A 15,041-nucleotide genomic window follows, 5' to 3' on the forward strand; every position below is an offset into this window, starting at 1 on the left:
TGGGATTTGCAGGGTTTCATATACAACACAATCCAAATCTTGGTTGCATGTTTATTGATTCGTTGTAGTGAGCAGGCCTGTGGCAAGCGACATTCATATGTCTACACACATGGGGTAAATTTCCAGAGAAGTGATGCCTTTTCCATTTGTTTGTACACAGTGCTCTGAACGCACCGCAGCCCCACTGGAACAAACACTTCCTCCTCCAGCTTTCCACTTGGCGCCTGTCCTGTGGCCTCGCCCCTGCGCACGCACCGACACATTCTATCAGCCGGTCACCAGGATCGAAACCCGGTCACCTTTATGGCATATTTTTTTCTCTCTCTAGTTCCGGTTCCTCCCAAATCTGTGACTTCTCTGATGATGAATAAAGATGGCTTCCTTGGAGGCATGTCCGTCAACACTGGCGAGGTGTTTTGCTCGGTCCCAGGCCGTTTGTCTCTGCTCAGTTCAACTTCAAAGTACAAAGTAACTGTGGGGGAAGTTCAGAGACGGCTTTCACCCCCTGAATGCCTCAACGCGTCTCTCCTCGGCGGCGTCCTCAGAAGGTAAACCGCTACCCCCACCCAAGCAGTATTTACGGGGTGGGGGAAGGGTTCTCGTGGAAACCTGTGAAGCTGACGCGGTTGCCTAGCAACCGGGCGGCTGGACCGCAGAGCAAGCGGGGAGCCGAGGCCGCCACGTGCTCAGGACCGCGTGCAAACACCGCCCCGTCGGACCCACGCGCAGCAGGCTGGCACCGCCTCTCGCACCCGTGCTGCGATCCTGGGAACCTTACCCTTTTCCAGTCCTGTGCCCAGCGTACTGCTCCCTCCTACCCCCAGCACACTTACAGGGTACTCAGTTGCTTGAGTGCGACCTGGAAGCTATCTATACACACTTGTCTAAAACAGAAGTTTCACCAAGTAACCCCCTTCGTACATGACGTGTACTCTGTGTACTATTTTGTTTGAAAATGCATTTGGTGGCTGAGTTGTTCACGACCCACTAATGCTTTGATCCTCACAGTTTGAAAAACTCTGTTCTAGACTGTGACCTCCTTTCTTCAAGTAACACCATCTCCAATAATAACGATACCACTTTAGAATTATTAATAGTTCCTTGGAGACATTCAGACGCTCCCCAGTATTGGAGGAAGATAATCCACAGACTCCTTGTGGAAAATGGGGTAGGGATGGCTTTTATCTTAAGATTTAAAGTCTCCCCCAAAGTCCCTGCCAATGCCTGAACCCTTTGGTAGTGTCCCTGATATGAAGGTGACATTGCATGAAATGAACTTTCCAAGTTAGCCTATTTGGGGGGTTGAAAATCCCCTTCTTTCCTAAAGTGGCTGTGTGAACAAGTACAGCAAGAGAGGTCAGAGTAACTGGGTTTTTTCTTGTATTTTTGCCCAGACCTTAGCACATACAGGGAGCATCTTGGGAGGGTGTGACCCAGGGACTTTTCTCACTTTGAATCCTCTTAGCTCTACTTTGGTTCAGTTTTCAAGTGAGTTCTGTGAACCCCAGCCTGTGGACGTTTCAGTCACCCCCAGGCATTGAGCGTGTGTGTATAAAACCTGCTATGAGATTAAGTGAGATAATCAATATAAAGTGCTTATCACATAACTAAACTCCCTAAAGTGTTAGTTTTACTGCTATTATGATTACCATCATCATTAGTTTCATGTTTCAGCCTTCCTTCCCCTTTAACCCAACTCCATATTACAAGGACTCTTGACCCCTTCCCTGCAAAGCCCACCTGTTTCAGCTAGTGCCTTCTCCTCTCTGAACCACGCAGTTCTTTCCTGTTTTCTGCAGGGTTGTGCTTGCCCAGTTTCTGCTCACCTAACAGGTTCCATGACAAGGAAAGAGCATGTGTGTGTGTGTGTGTGTGTGTGTGTGTGTGTGTGTGTGTGTAACTTCTACCTTCCCTAGACCCACAACCTACACCCTAATTATTCCCATCTGGTATGATTTCTTTTCTCACAAGATAAAAAAAGAAATGACTTTTTTTTTAATGCTCTGTATTGCAGAAATTAAGCAAACCTCAGCAAACTATCAGCAAATAACCAAAAGGAAGGGGGGGGCGGGAATGTGCTAACCTCAAGTTAAAACTTCTTCAAGCTCCACTGGGCTTTAGATTGCTAAGTCTAAACTTTGTTTCAGGAACACTCTGAGGTTAATCAGAATGTTAATTCTTGCAATTTCAGAGCCAAATCGAAAAATGGGGGGAGATCTTTGCGAGAAAGGCTAGAAAAAATCGGTTTGAATTTACCCGCGGGCAGGCGCAAAGCAGCAAATGTCACGTTACTCACCTCCCTGGTGGAAGGTAAGCAAGACGGTGTGGCCATTTCACGAAGTGGCTGAGCTTAACTATCGGCGGAAGGCTGACATTTTACACATTTCATGATTAACTGGAAATCATTGCAATTGTTGTGCCCTTATGAGTGGATGTCAAGCGACTGCCTGAGAGAAGTTCAAAGGTCTTTTTACTTAGAGGGAGCCAGCAATTGTAGAGAGGCCAGGGGACGTGTATGAGGGTCCCTATGCTGTGAAAAGTGCTCAGATACAGCCTCCAAGTCAGTGCAAGGGTCACCTCTGCCACCAGGTGTAGGACACAGGATCTTAAACACCCTCTGTATGAACTCTTGCAAGAGTAATTGTAAGCAGCAATCCATTCTGTATCCCTTCTCCTTCCCAGATTTTACCTCTGAATCAGTAGTAGAAAACACATTGTCTATTTATGAAACTATTATTATATTAAAAATCCCTAACGGTTATTTTAAAACTCACGTCCCGCCCAGGGCCCTATCTCCTGTTGATTACATGGGACTTATTGTTATTGAACTGTAGCTTGGTAAGGCCAAGGATGCCTAAGAGAAAATGGGTGGAGTGGGGGTGAGGAAACATGGAGGGGAGTCAGGTATAATCTTCAATGTAAGATTCATCAGTTGTGAATTAGAAGGACATAATTACAACATGCACATTATAATTTGCTCATCATTTGGGGATGATATTTATGATATGTAATAAAGAGGGTCTTCTACAGTCTAGAACAAGAGGATCTCAGTTGAATTTGTGGGATGGGCAAAGGATAAGAAATACAGCCAGATGGTCCTCATGGGGGAAGTTGTAGAATCTTCTCTAGAGTCTAACAGGTAGCTTTTTTCTTCTGTTTTTCATGGGTGTAATATTATGACAGTCCTGTGGGGAGTTGGTTTTTGGAGGAGGGGACCTTAGAATATTTAAGCAGCAACCATAAAGTCATCACGTTTAGAGGGATTGCACTTTTCCAGCTTTAATGCAAGTTACCTGGCCAAACTTACCCTCCAGGGGCAGCAGTCACCAAATAGCCAGACCACACTTATTACTGGTTGACTCTTAGCCTGGGGCTTTTACGTTTTGCCCTTCAGGGAATTGCTAATATCACAATCCTCATTTTGAAAAGCAGTCAAGGTAATCTCAGCCCAAGACAGGGATTTGGGTGGAGAAGGGAGGAAACTGGAAATCTCACTGAAATTCCAATATTTGGTTGGCAGTTTTCCAGTTTTATGAATCGTTGTAAGCATCGTGTCTGAGGTCTTTTGTTGTTACTATAATAATGCTGATTAAAAGTAAGACATGGTCCTTAAAAAATAATGTAGCTCTGAGATAATTCACCGTATTTCTTTTTCATATTCAGGATCTTCCCTCAAACCCCTAAGGCTGTGCTTTAAAGGGTAATAATGCTTTATTCAAGAGGGGCTTCCACATAAGCTGAGGACTTTCTCAGATGTCCAGCTCCTGTGTCATCTTTGTGCGGTAGCAAGTCCTTAGGTAGGATGATGACTGGAACCTCTGAAGAGGAGAAACCTGAAACCTAACTAGCTGGAAACTGACAAGGAGAATAAATATTTCCTTGCTGGGTAGAAATATTCATTCCATGCATATTTTACACACATTCTTTAATATATGTGGACATATACACATATTGATTCATTTATATTTGTAGATATTAGTTATTAATAAGAGAGTTTTCCTAATTAGAGGAAGATTACAAAAGATAACAGAAAAGACAGGAAAACTTTAACATTTAAAGCGAGTATAGCAGATGCTACTAAGAAGAGGGGAATCTGGCTTGAATATCCAGCCTACTGTCTAGATGCATTTGTAAAGTGTCTCCAGAATATGTCAGCCCAGTTTCCCCTTAAGACAAAGCATGGAGTGTGGGAAGACCTGAAGCTATCCAGGGAATGTCTAGGAGGATTTGACTGAAAGAATGATCCGGGAGAGGCTGGAAAGAGCTGCGGGAGCAAAGTTTGTTTTGTCCATTTTAATTACAGCCTGAAAATCATTTTTACTTAGGGCATCTGCCTCACCTTTGCTTTTGCCTCTGAACAGCTGGCCTCTTCTGTAAATGACAAGAGTTGACCAGGGTGTATCTCCTGCTCTGGGATGATTAGGGACTCGGTGCTGATTATTAACCTCTGCTGCTGTCTTTTCAGGAGAAGCTGTTCACTTAGCTCGGGATTTTGGATACATCTGCGAAACAGAGTTTCCTGCCAAAGCTGTTTCTGAGTATTTGAACCGGCAGCACACGGACCCCAGTGACCTGCATTCCCGAAAGAATATGCTGCTGGCCACCAAGTGAGTGTCCCAAACCCTGGGTTTCATCCCTGATTCCTACCCTGCTGACCCACCTGGCTTGGGAGGAAATGGTGGGGAGCAAAATGCAGACTTCTTCAGGGGCAGAAGTAGCATTTGCAACCTGCTCATTGCTGGCTAGAAAGCCCTCCCTGCTCTGCCAGCTGTCCCTCTTCTCCCCACCCTCCCCACCTACCCCCTAGAATAGATTATAGGTTGTGGGTTTGTCTCTGTCTCTTGTCTATTTCGAACTTTGGTGGCCCGGGGTGGGGTGGAAAATGGCTTTATGAATCTGAATCCAAGCTTTTTACAGTTCTCTTCCCAAACCTGGGGATGCCAGGCATATCTTTTCCAGGTGGCTGGCTCCTTGTTCCAGTTCTTCCCTGGATTCCTAAATGTCTATTTCTGCCAGACTTTCACCTCTCCCTGTCATAGCCACACAGCCACGTGTGCTGCTCCGGGTGTCTATATGTCACCCACGTGTGCCCATCTCCACCCGCAGCCCTAATTACTTTCTTTCCAACGTTGCTGTTTGGCATCTTCCACAGACGTAAAATTTACTACAACTCCAGAGGGGAAAATAGTAAATCTCTGGCTAAATTTAGGTCTAGAGCTCATTTGAACTTTTACAGTGGGTTTTCTATTTATTTGATTTACTCCTGTCTTTGGCTTCCGTGTCATATTGTTGGTGTTTTATGGCCGGCTCAGGCCTGCAGTGGGCGGCGCTGCGTGCGCCCGCACGTTTCTCTCGCAGGCGCGGCCCAAACAGCGGCGCTCATTTATTTAGTGCTCGAGGACGCGGTTTGTTCCGTTGACAGCGTAATTTAAAGAAATATATGGAAGGCTGAAAAATCATTTGCTCAAATTTGTCCAGATGTTTTTGAGACGTGATTGGAATTTGATTGCCCCTTTCCGCAGGGTCAAAAAATATTAATGTCCCAGAACTTTAATTGCTTACAGACCTTGGTTTGGGCTTTGAAGATTTAAAATGTTTGACTCTTTAAGCATTTGTTCTCTCCAGTTCAGAATTTCCTTTTTGGCACTTCGGTAATGAGTACAAACTTAAGGAAAGACTTTAACCATCTCTTCCAACAATCAAATCCTGGCACCTACCCTCTTTTTAGAAGGTTTTCTTAACAACTAACAATATAATAGATCTTTGTCAGTAAATTGCCCTCCTTCCCCTTGCCCTGGTGTCTGGTGGCAGGAGATCAGTTGGTGCTTTATAAAAGAATAAAGGTACTTTGGGGAAAAAAATAAAACCAAATTCTGTAAATTAGATAACAGGACTCCACAAAGGACTCTGGCATTTCCCGAAGGAATGCTTGTAACTTCCCCCCTTGAAGCCTTGTGATTTCTCTTAGGCCAGCACTTCTTAACTTGGTGTGAGTATCAGAATCATATGGGGAGCTTTACAGATATTTATTCCTGGACCTATCCTCAAGGAATTGGAATCAGTGAGGGTGGAGGCCAGGATATGTGTATTTGAACCCCACAGATGATTCTGAGGAACCTTTGGCTTAAGGACTGCCTATTGAAGTCATATAACTGTTACCTGTTTCTTCCTGGGTGTGAGGAGATATGTATGCATTTCGAATGGAGAAACCAGTAGAGAAGGTAGAGAGAGGATGCCTGTTTGTGTTCCCTACCCACCAGCCTTAAAAACAAAAACCTGTCAGCTGCTGCACGTGGGGGGAGGAGGTATTTACCATGTAGTTTAGCCATTACTCCTGGGAGTAATCCCCTGGGAAAGGATGCCTGAGGGTCACACACACTGGCCTCCAGATACCTGTCCTGTTTACCTGTTGGCCAGCCCAGATGTCTACAAATGTCAGGCCATCCCCAAATGACCTAGGACTGGAATTTCATAGTTTTCGTTTCTCACCACCCACCACAGACAGGGTAGAGGCAGGCTGCGTGGGTAAGTCTAGTCTGAAAGTCTGGGATGGCCTCTGACTGCCTGCAGAGCCAAGCCATTGGCCCTTCCGGGCTAAAATCCTCCTGTCCACCTCTATATTAAAAAATTCTCAAATAAGCTCAATCCATAGTTAGGCCCATAGGATTCCTAAGGCTGGGAGATTTCTCTAAATTGTAGGTGCCTTGAGGAAATAATAATAAAAAAAACCTTCAACAAATAAAAATCTACCCTCCCAAGTGTCTTAACCATCTACCTTTAGGTTTTATTTAAACAATGTAGGAATCCTTTTATATTGACAACAATCCTGTTGTACAAAGATTTTTCAGTGGCCTACACTTGAAAAGAAAAAAATAAGGGGTGGGGTGGGGTGGAGAAAAGCCTCCCTTCCGAAATACTGCAGGTAAACAGATTTTTGCCTTGAATGAAATCAGCATTCTCCTCTGTAATAAACAGTTGCTTGCCCTGGGCCATGCAAGGCTCCAGCAATCTGCTCCTGTGCCAGGGACAGGCTTGTGGCCGAGGGGCCTAAATCTTTCAGGGCTTTTTGAGCTTGATCACCAAGAGGTTGGAGAGGCAGGAGGGAGGAGGGGAAAAGGGCTTTTAAAAGAACTGCCAGGTAAGAGCTAAACATTACTGAATATTCAAAAATCAAACGTTAAAGCCTAGTGGATTTCCCAAAGCAGATTTTAAGCGGTCAGAAAGAAGGGGGAAAGACTGGAAGGGGGAAAAGGCCAGGCTTTGGGATGGAAGGGATGCATAACCTCCCCACCCCTGCTTTTCTTCCAGTCCCAGCTGCTCTAGAAGGGCGAGCGCTGAGAAAGGAAACAGAGCGGAATCGCTCACATTATACTCGCTCTTCGGCTCTACGGTGACTGGGTGCCTCTGGGCTTGTGTGAGCGTCTTCTTTCTAATGCCAATGCCAATGCCACTAAGGATGATTTTTTCATTCCTCTCACACCCTTTTGCAGGCAACTCTGTAAAGAATTTACGGATCTGCTGGCCCAGGACCGGACGCCGATCGGGAACAGCCGGCCCAGCCCCATCCTGGAGCCCGGAATCCAGAGCTGCCTCACGCACTTCAGCCTCATCACGCACGGCTTCGGCGCCCCGGCCATTTGCGCCGCGCTCACGGCCCTGCAGAACTATCTCACCGAAGCGCTCAAAGGCATGGACAAGATGTTCTTGAACAACACCACCACTAACAGGCACACGTCTGGGGAAGGCCCAGGTAGTAAAACTGGCGACAAGGAGGAGAAACACAGGAAATGAAAAATTAAAAAAAAAAAAAGAAAAATGTTTTAAATACAAAAGGAAAACAAAAAAATTAATTTTAGCTTTAAAATATTGGATTGGCTTTGGAAGAATTATATTAGGTAGAATACACATACAATCAAAATTAAAACAAAAAAGCTAAATAACTTAAAAACTGAGGCATACAACGGAGCAACAATATCGGTTCTCAGTGTCTATTTCAAGATACACTTGGAGACAACCGTCCGGATTTTCCACTTCGGTTCTTTCGAGCTTAGTAATACTGATAATAAAAGAAAACCATGTTTTCCCCCCTCATTTGGAAAATAAAACATAAGACTAAACATGAAAAAAACGCTAACTTATTTGAAGAAAATCGGAGAAACTGTTGCTGTCAGTGCTTTGACAGCTGGTTGACTGAGACGCACGAACTTCTTAATTTTTAATATTTTTTTAGGAAACTGCCTCGCAGTCCCCGCCCTTCCCCCTCAACTCATCTCTCTCCCAACCACCCTTTTCTACGTTGCCCTCCCTTCCTCAAGCTGTCACGGGAATCATCCGGGATGAACACGAGTGTGGTTAGCCCTTTTGCGTTGTGTTTCAATCCCCTCAGTCACCGCCCCCCCCCGCGCCCCGCCCAGTCCGGCCCTGCGTTTTAGACTCACCGGTGGCCAGCTCCCCAGCCGTTTGCGTACTTAGGGAGGGCGAGGGCGGGCGGGGCGGGAGGGCCGCGGAGGTGCAGGCGGTGGCTGCAACTTGCAGCTTTTGGCGTGGGCCGGCCGAGCAGAGGCTCCGGAGGCTGAGGAAAATCCGGACCAATACGTTGATTCAGACTCAATCATCAGTTCCTTTAAGAAATGTTACTAGTTCTCAGCCTTGCCAGCATCTGCATACAGAAAATCTTGCATTTGTTATAATTGTGTCATCTACCAATTTTAAGAACAATAGTAAAAAAAAAATATGAATACGTTGATTAGTATGTAATTCCTTCGGAGGGGTATGTACCATTTCATTCTCTTCTGTTTTCCAAAGCTTTGCCCGCATGGTTTATGAGCTTCTTCAAAGAGGACTGGGGCTTCCTACACAATCTATAAGGTACAGAGAAAAAAAAATCCGATCCCTTTTTAATCAAAGCCTGTGTGTCAGAATTCTGCAGGTGCACTTCTTTAAAGAAGCTCAAAGAGAATGATTTAGAAAGTGGCCAATAAGAGACTGAAGCAGCTTTGAGTCTAGTCGCTAACAAATAACACGGAATTCTGGGGGACGGTGGAGCTGCAAACTGAATTTTAGGGGAGAAGAGTAAGGGTTCTTGGAGCCCAGCATTATAACAACATTGCCCTGCCTTTAAAATGGATTTCTTGGGCCCTGGTGACAGCTGTTTTAGCGGGGAAAGAAGCAGCTTTGGGAGTGGTCGTGGGAAGGAGTGTGGTGCAAGCGCCCATGTTTCAGCAACAATTTGCTCGCTTACAAGATGCTTTATGAATGAGGCATTGTTTTCCCCTCCCAGACGTGCACTTGTTTGGGCATATAATGGTAAAATAATGCAAAGTGAAAGGAGATGTATTTCAGCTTTGAATTTTACTGTCTGGATACATTGGGACTATTCCCAGTGGATAAAGTTTTATGCGTTTAATATCTCTCACTTCTGGCAGCCCCGGCTCCTTCCTCGGGCTTCATCTGAGCATTATCAGGAAATAAGATCTGGAACCCATTGTCTCCACCCTCTCAAAAGCAGTGGGAAATCCCCTGGGGGGGGGGGGTGAGCTAGGTCTCTAAATTTAGTATCGATACCCAGCACCTCTTTATACAAAGTAGACGTTAGGACCTTTGCAACATCCCTTGGAGATAAAGATCCAGATGTCTTTGCAGGATTTACAGTTAGGACCCCTTGGGACTCTCAGTTCTGCCGCCTGGATGGGTCTTGGTCTTGGGGGAAGGTTGGAGGGCAGGGTTTAGGAACCTGCTGTGAGGTTTGCGCTGACATTTTTATAAGGGAAGGAGAGTGCTGGTTTAATCACTAGGAGGGCCAAAGCAACGGTTAAAGTCACACCCCAAGCCCATCTACCGCCAGTGCCTCTGGGGGCCTCTGGGTGTGTGGGGCTCAGCCCTAGACGAGTTGAAGGAGTACCAAGGCCGGGAATTAAACCTTATGAACAGTGTAGACACTTCACCTCTCCCCAGCTCAGAAGCCTGCGCCTTTGTCCAAGCGCGTGGCCGCTTGCATTAGATGTGTTCTGATTGCAAAAGACCGGGAGAAACCACACTGAAAACCGTCGTCTCCTTTCCTTGCAGGGCAACGCGCCCCACGCGTGTGACGTGCGAGAGACGCGATGGACGCGCCTTGCTCTTACTGTGCAGGGCCTGAGAGCGTGTGGGCCAATCGCGCCCAGTCGTGTTGAGGACATAGAATCAGCCGCTGGAGGGGCCGCGGGCCGCGTGGGCCCTTCCCGCTCTCGGTCTCATCTTAAGGGCTAAAGGGACCGAGAAAGCCCCATTCTCCAGTAGGTAATGGGGCGGTGCCCGGAGGGCTGCAGGCGGGGAGGGGTCTCAGCCCTGCCTAGGCCCTTTGCTACCAGCGGCCATTCCCGGGCCTGCTCCCGGAGGGCGAGTGGCCTAGAAATATCCGGGGAATTGGAAGCTTTCCCCGCCTTTACCAGGACGAAAACTCTCCATCCTCACGCTCCTAAAGATGGGTGATGGGATAGGAATTCTTACTTGGCTAAGCAGGTTACCTCTGTCGCCCTTCGCCCTCATTCGTGCGTCCCTCCCACACCCCAGCTAAGTAGAGCCCTGGCGCGCGTCTCCTCCCTCCCACCACCCTCCCCGCGTGGAGAGAGCCCGCTGCCCCCTCCCTCCCTCACTTCTCCTTTAATGTACGACCCCCGCCCTTTTGCTTTCGTTAGCCAGGCCCGCTACATTTACCTGATAATTGAGTTATTAAAAGATTTGGTTTCCTTGGACCCATAAATCAATAAACAGTCGGATTAACGCAAGAGTTTGCCTTTTAAGTCAAGGGAAACGTTTAAAGCAAGCCTTTTGGAGCTTTGTTTTCAAACCAAACAGGTGAGTTGCAGATCTCCCCCCCAACCCTACACTCTTTAGACAATTTATCATGCCGCTTGCCCCCTCCTAAATGCTGGGTCCCAAACCAAAATAGCTCAAGTAGAAAGGAGGAGTCGGGATGTGGCGGCCGCTGCCCTCACACTTTCCACTTTGCAAGTTCCTTTGGAGGTTCTAAAAGTCTCCTGGCCATTGTCTGTCCAACACTGCCTCTTCCTACAAGTTCTGTGGGTCTCAGGGGAGATAAAAACAAAGGCTATTCCGGGTGCGGATTCCATCTCAAAGTGATCTTTAACTTCTCCCTCCAACCCGGAAGGTAACCCTCCCCCCAATTATCTTGCGTTTTCTTTCCTTCTGTCTTGCTCCACATTCTTAGCTTTCTCCACCCCCGCATAAAGAACCGAAGAAGCTTTTCAAAGATCTGGCTGTTTTATTTTCTTTGGACAAGGAAACCACTTTCTCTCAAGCAATTATTTCATATCCTAAGAAAACTTTGGTCGAATGGAAAACCTGAAACCCCGAACTTACCTACACACCGTTCTTCCAGTACAAAGCCTTACTTAAAAGGGCAACTCGTTCCTACTTGAGTGTTTATAGAGAATTTGTCATCACATCTGATATTCTGTATGCGTAATACATTATATGGAAAGGAAATAACCTTAAACCAGCTGATGTTGCCTCAAGAGTCCAAACAGTGTTTCCCCTCCTATGCGGACGTATGTTAAATTATGGGGGAGGGGAGAGAAGAAATATCAAAATTCGTTTTGTTTTCTTTTAAAGGTGGAATGAACGCTATTCTTTAAATGCCAAAATCGACTTCTCTGTTGAGTTGGTCTCTAATTCACTAATACTGTTTTTGCCACACAATCGAAAAATACCAATCTATTGACTCTTCAGGAGAAGAGCTCTGGAGGGTAACCATGTTAAGTTTGTATATATTTATTTATGCTTAATTTAACGGGAATGTGTAAATATGGCGAGCAAGTAGTTTGGGATTATTTATCTGTGAATCTATACCTCTGTGAATGGGTGGTAAAAAAAAAAAAAAACCGGCTTGACCCTAGGTAGAATCCTATCTGAATTTTTCTGTTCTTTATAGACAAGCTGTTATGGTAATGGGTAGAAATTGGTTTATTGTCCAGTGTTGATCTGATTTACATAAATAAAAAGATTGTTGTGTTTTCATCTTCAGTTTCTTGAATATGGATATTGTTTATTTCTACAGGCAGGGAAAAAAAACAAACAAGTATAGCCAAGAAGTTTTTTTCTTTTTGACCCCCTCACCAAAACACAATGTTTTTGTTACATCATAAATACAATAAATTTTGCTTCTCAGAAAAACGGACACTTGTTTTCACAAGGAGGTGTATTTTAATTTTTTTAAAGATTCAAAATTGACACTCTTCTCACTTATTGCTAACCAGATTTGCAATAAAAGCTCATGTTAATGGTATCTCTTGGTTTATTTTGCCCTTTTGAAAAATGAGGCGTCAACTTCACTTCCCAGGTAACTGAAAGACTCCCTGTCCCAGTAACTAAAGGGCTCTGGGTCCAAGTCAAAGATGACGCTCCCCTCCCACTGCTAGTGGGATAGTGGTCTGAACCCTGTTCCTTGAAGGAGGTGGTTCAGGAGAGAGGCCCACAGGGGCAGGTATGGGCTGCTGCACCCCAAACCTTGGGGTCTGGAGGAGTTAACTGGCTCACTTCAGGATTGAACCCAACCCAACCCTGACCTCACCAGTAGTGCAAGGCCCTCTATAAACAAATGTGGAAAAGCTCCCTTGACCCAGAGGAGGAAAGAGGCATAGCTGTTTTAGGAGGCTGGTTCTTACCTCAGGCTCAGAGGCTGCTTAGAGAAGCCAGTGCTTTTCTCATTTGGGTTAATGGGCTGCAGCCCAGTCCTAATGGGCTGCAGTGATCAAACATCATCTCAATCTGTATTTCATCCCAAGGCTTGGGTGTCTTCCCTGAGGCTAAGAAAATAAAGTCATCCAAGATGTTACACAGTTTGGACGAGTCACTGTTTCTCTTTGGACCTCAAGGTCTTTATAAAATGTGGGCCTCCTAAGGTCCTTTCCAACATCAACACTGCCTAGTTTAATTATAAAAAGCAGAAACAGCAATGTGTATATATACTTGGGGATAACTGACAAAGTTAAATCTTGATAACTCCAGATTGAGAGTACTTAACATATAGTTGGTGCTCAATTAATTAATGTGCCTCCCATATCAATTTTGTTTTTCAGGTAATCTTTCCCAGTTGGACTTCCCTTATAGGGAAAGGCAGAAGGGACAATGGAATCTGCTCTATGTGAGATTTTCCACTTCATGCCTCCCTTGTTAATTAAAAAGGGGGGTATCATGGCCAGAACTATAAATGACTGAGTCACAGAAAAGGAAGTAGAGGGAAGGAAAGAAAACCAAGGGAAGTGTGGTTAAGAGGGTATACAATCCATTTATCTAGAAAGAAAATAGATATATGTCTGTTTCTGGTTCAACTGTATTACATTGAGTTTCCTTTTCATTTGCTTTTAGGAGAGGGAGGGATTGGTTACCACTGGGATTACACAAAGTGGGTGGTGAGTAATTTCCATATCCTATGGCAAATTTTCCAGCAGAAAGTTAGCTCTAGCTCTGGAGAAACAGATCTATTATCCTATAGGTAAATTATAGACACTCCCCTCCCTGTTTCCCACCACCATTTGATAAGGAGAGGATCTGAGACAATCGCCTTTACTAGGTAAAACCCAAAGTACTGCGGGGCCTGAATGTGGGAAAAGAACTGGAAGACCTGGAAGGAGAAACTGGAAAGGGAAGGAAAGGGGTAAGAGAGTCTTGGCTAACAAAATGGCCCTGGACTGCCTGTCACAGCTCCTTAGCCTCTTTGTTACTATCTTACTAGGCTGCGGGTGAGGAAAGAGCGGCAGCTGGAACGGCTGCTGTGGACCTGCTGACCACAGGCCCAGCGCGGGGTCCCTAGGTGACCTTGGAGGAGGTGTTGCTGACGCCCCTGCCTGCCTTCAGGCAGCCAGCGCGGGTGAGGCCGTTTACAGTGCCCCAGAAGCCTGCCTGCACGCCCGCCCGCCGGTATTAGCGGCTTAAGGGCCTGATTAAAAATAATGCTAGGAGGAAGACCCGATTATTTTTTTATGAGGCCACATTCTTTTTCTTCATTTGCAAATAACAGCCCCGTGGGGTCCCTCTCTCGGGATCCAGGCAGCCTGAGCTTACAGGCACCAGAGAAATGCTGGCCCGATGGGACCTGTCCCTTCTTGAGGGCGCTCTCCACTCTCGGACACAAACTGCCTTCCACGCTTGGACTTCGAGGGCGGTTGTCTGTCATGTTGAAGCCTCAGAAATTAAACGTGCAGCTCACAAGTCCATTACTTTTAGATTCCCATTAATCTATTTATAAGTGAGCCAGCGCTGGCTCTATAAATACAGTCCTATAAAATTGAACTCCTTCCCATAAATCTTCTAAGTTGTTTATTTACATGTATTCCCTCGCCCTCTAAAGAGCCTCGTTTAAACTTAGGGAAGACCCAGGCAGCCCCGACCCCCGACGCGCTGTGCTCAACCCTCCCCAGCTTCCCCACTGGAATCGTGGGCTCCTGGGGAAGGGAGGAATTGCTCGGAGGGTGGAAAACAGAGGACAAAAACTCATTTTTCCTTCTTGACTTTGTTTCTTTGTTTCGATCCCAAACTCACGCTCTCCATATTTCCCATCACAAAGCTCCACGTTGATTTATATTGTCATAAACAGCATTCTCTTGACGATAGCTTCTCTCATAGCTTGGGGTGAGCTTCTTTTTCACTTCTCTGGCAGCCACCACTTTTAAATCAGGCCTCATAAATAACCCCACCGCTTCCTTTGGATGAGGTCAAACGTCTCCCCGGGTCCACGTTCTCGGCTTGAGAACCTCCTTGCCCCTCCCCCAGGTCACAGGCTAGCTCCCTCCCACCGACTCTCCCCCGCGTTCCCAGAACGCAGCAGAGGAGTACGTGGAAACTGGGCGTGAGCGCGATGACAGTCACACCCGGGCACAGTGTGTGCGAGCGCACGGACCACGCGTGCGCCACCCCAGCGCACGCACACAGCGCCGCGGCCCAGGTCTAGGCACGTTTTCGGGATTGCAGGGCAGGTTGTTAACGAGCGCGCACGCGCGGGCGCCCACGCACGCGCACGCACGCCTTGCGGCTCCCTGGGG

At 46.4% G+C, this 15,041-nt stretch overlaps 1 protein-coding gene across 8 annotated transcripts in view; it reads left to right on the forward strand.

Annotated features, from left to right (window-relative positions):
* Positions 1 to 12,018, forward strand: part of TFAP2B (transcription factor AP-2 beta) — a 29,153-nt gene extending 17,135 nt beyond the window's left edge. For 2 of the 8 annotated variants that reach the window (XM_074333059.1, XM_074333061.1), the window contains 5 exons: positions 329 to 548; positions 2,192 to 2,310; positions 4,466 to 4,607; positions 7,491 to 7,750; positions 10,066 to 12,018. In XM_074333059.1, the coding sequence (XP_074189160.1) occupies positions 329 to 548; positions 2,192 to 2,310; positions 4,466 to 4,607; positions 7,491 to 7,750; positions 10,066 to 10,088 (764 nt within the window). In that variant the 3' untranslated portion in view covers positions 10,089 to 12,018. Of the gene's footprint in view, positions 1 to 328; positions 549 to 2,191; positions 2,311 to 4,465; positions 4,608 to 7,490 lie in introns of all 8 variants that reach the window. The other 6 variants (XM_019734785.2, XM_019734786.2, XM_019734784.2 and 3 more) reach the window with 4 other exon arrangements.
* The last annotated feature ends 3,023 nt before the right edge of the window (positions 12,019 to 15,041 follow it).

The sequence above is a fragment of the Rhinolophus sinicus genome, linkage group LG05, assembly GCF_036562045.2.
Source record: "Rhinolophus sinicus isolate RSC01 linkage group LG05, ASM3656204v1, whole genome shotgun sequence".
NCBI lineage: Eukaryota > Metazoa > Chordata > Mammalia > Chiroptera > Rhinolophidae > Rhinolophus > Rhinolophus sinicus.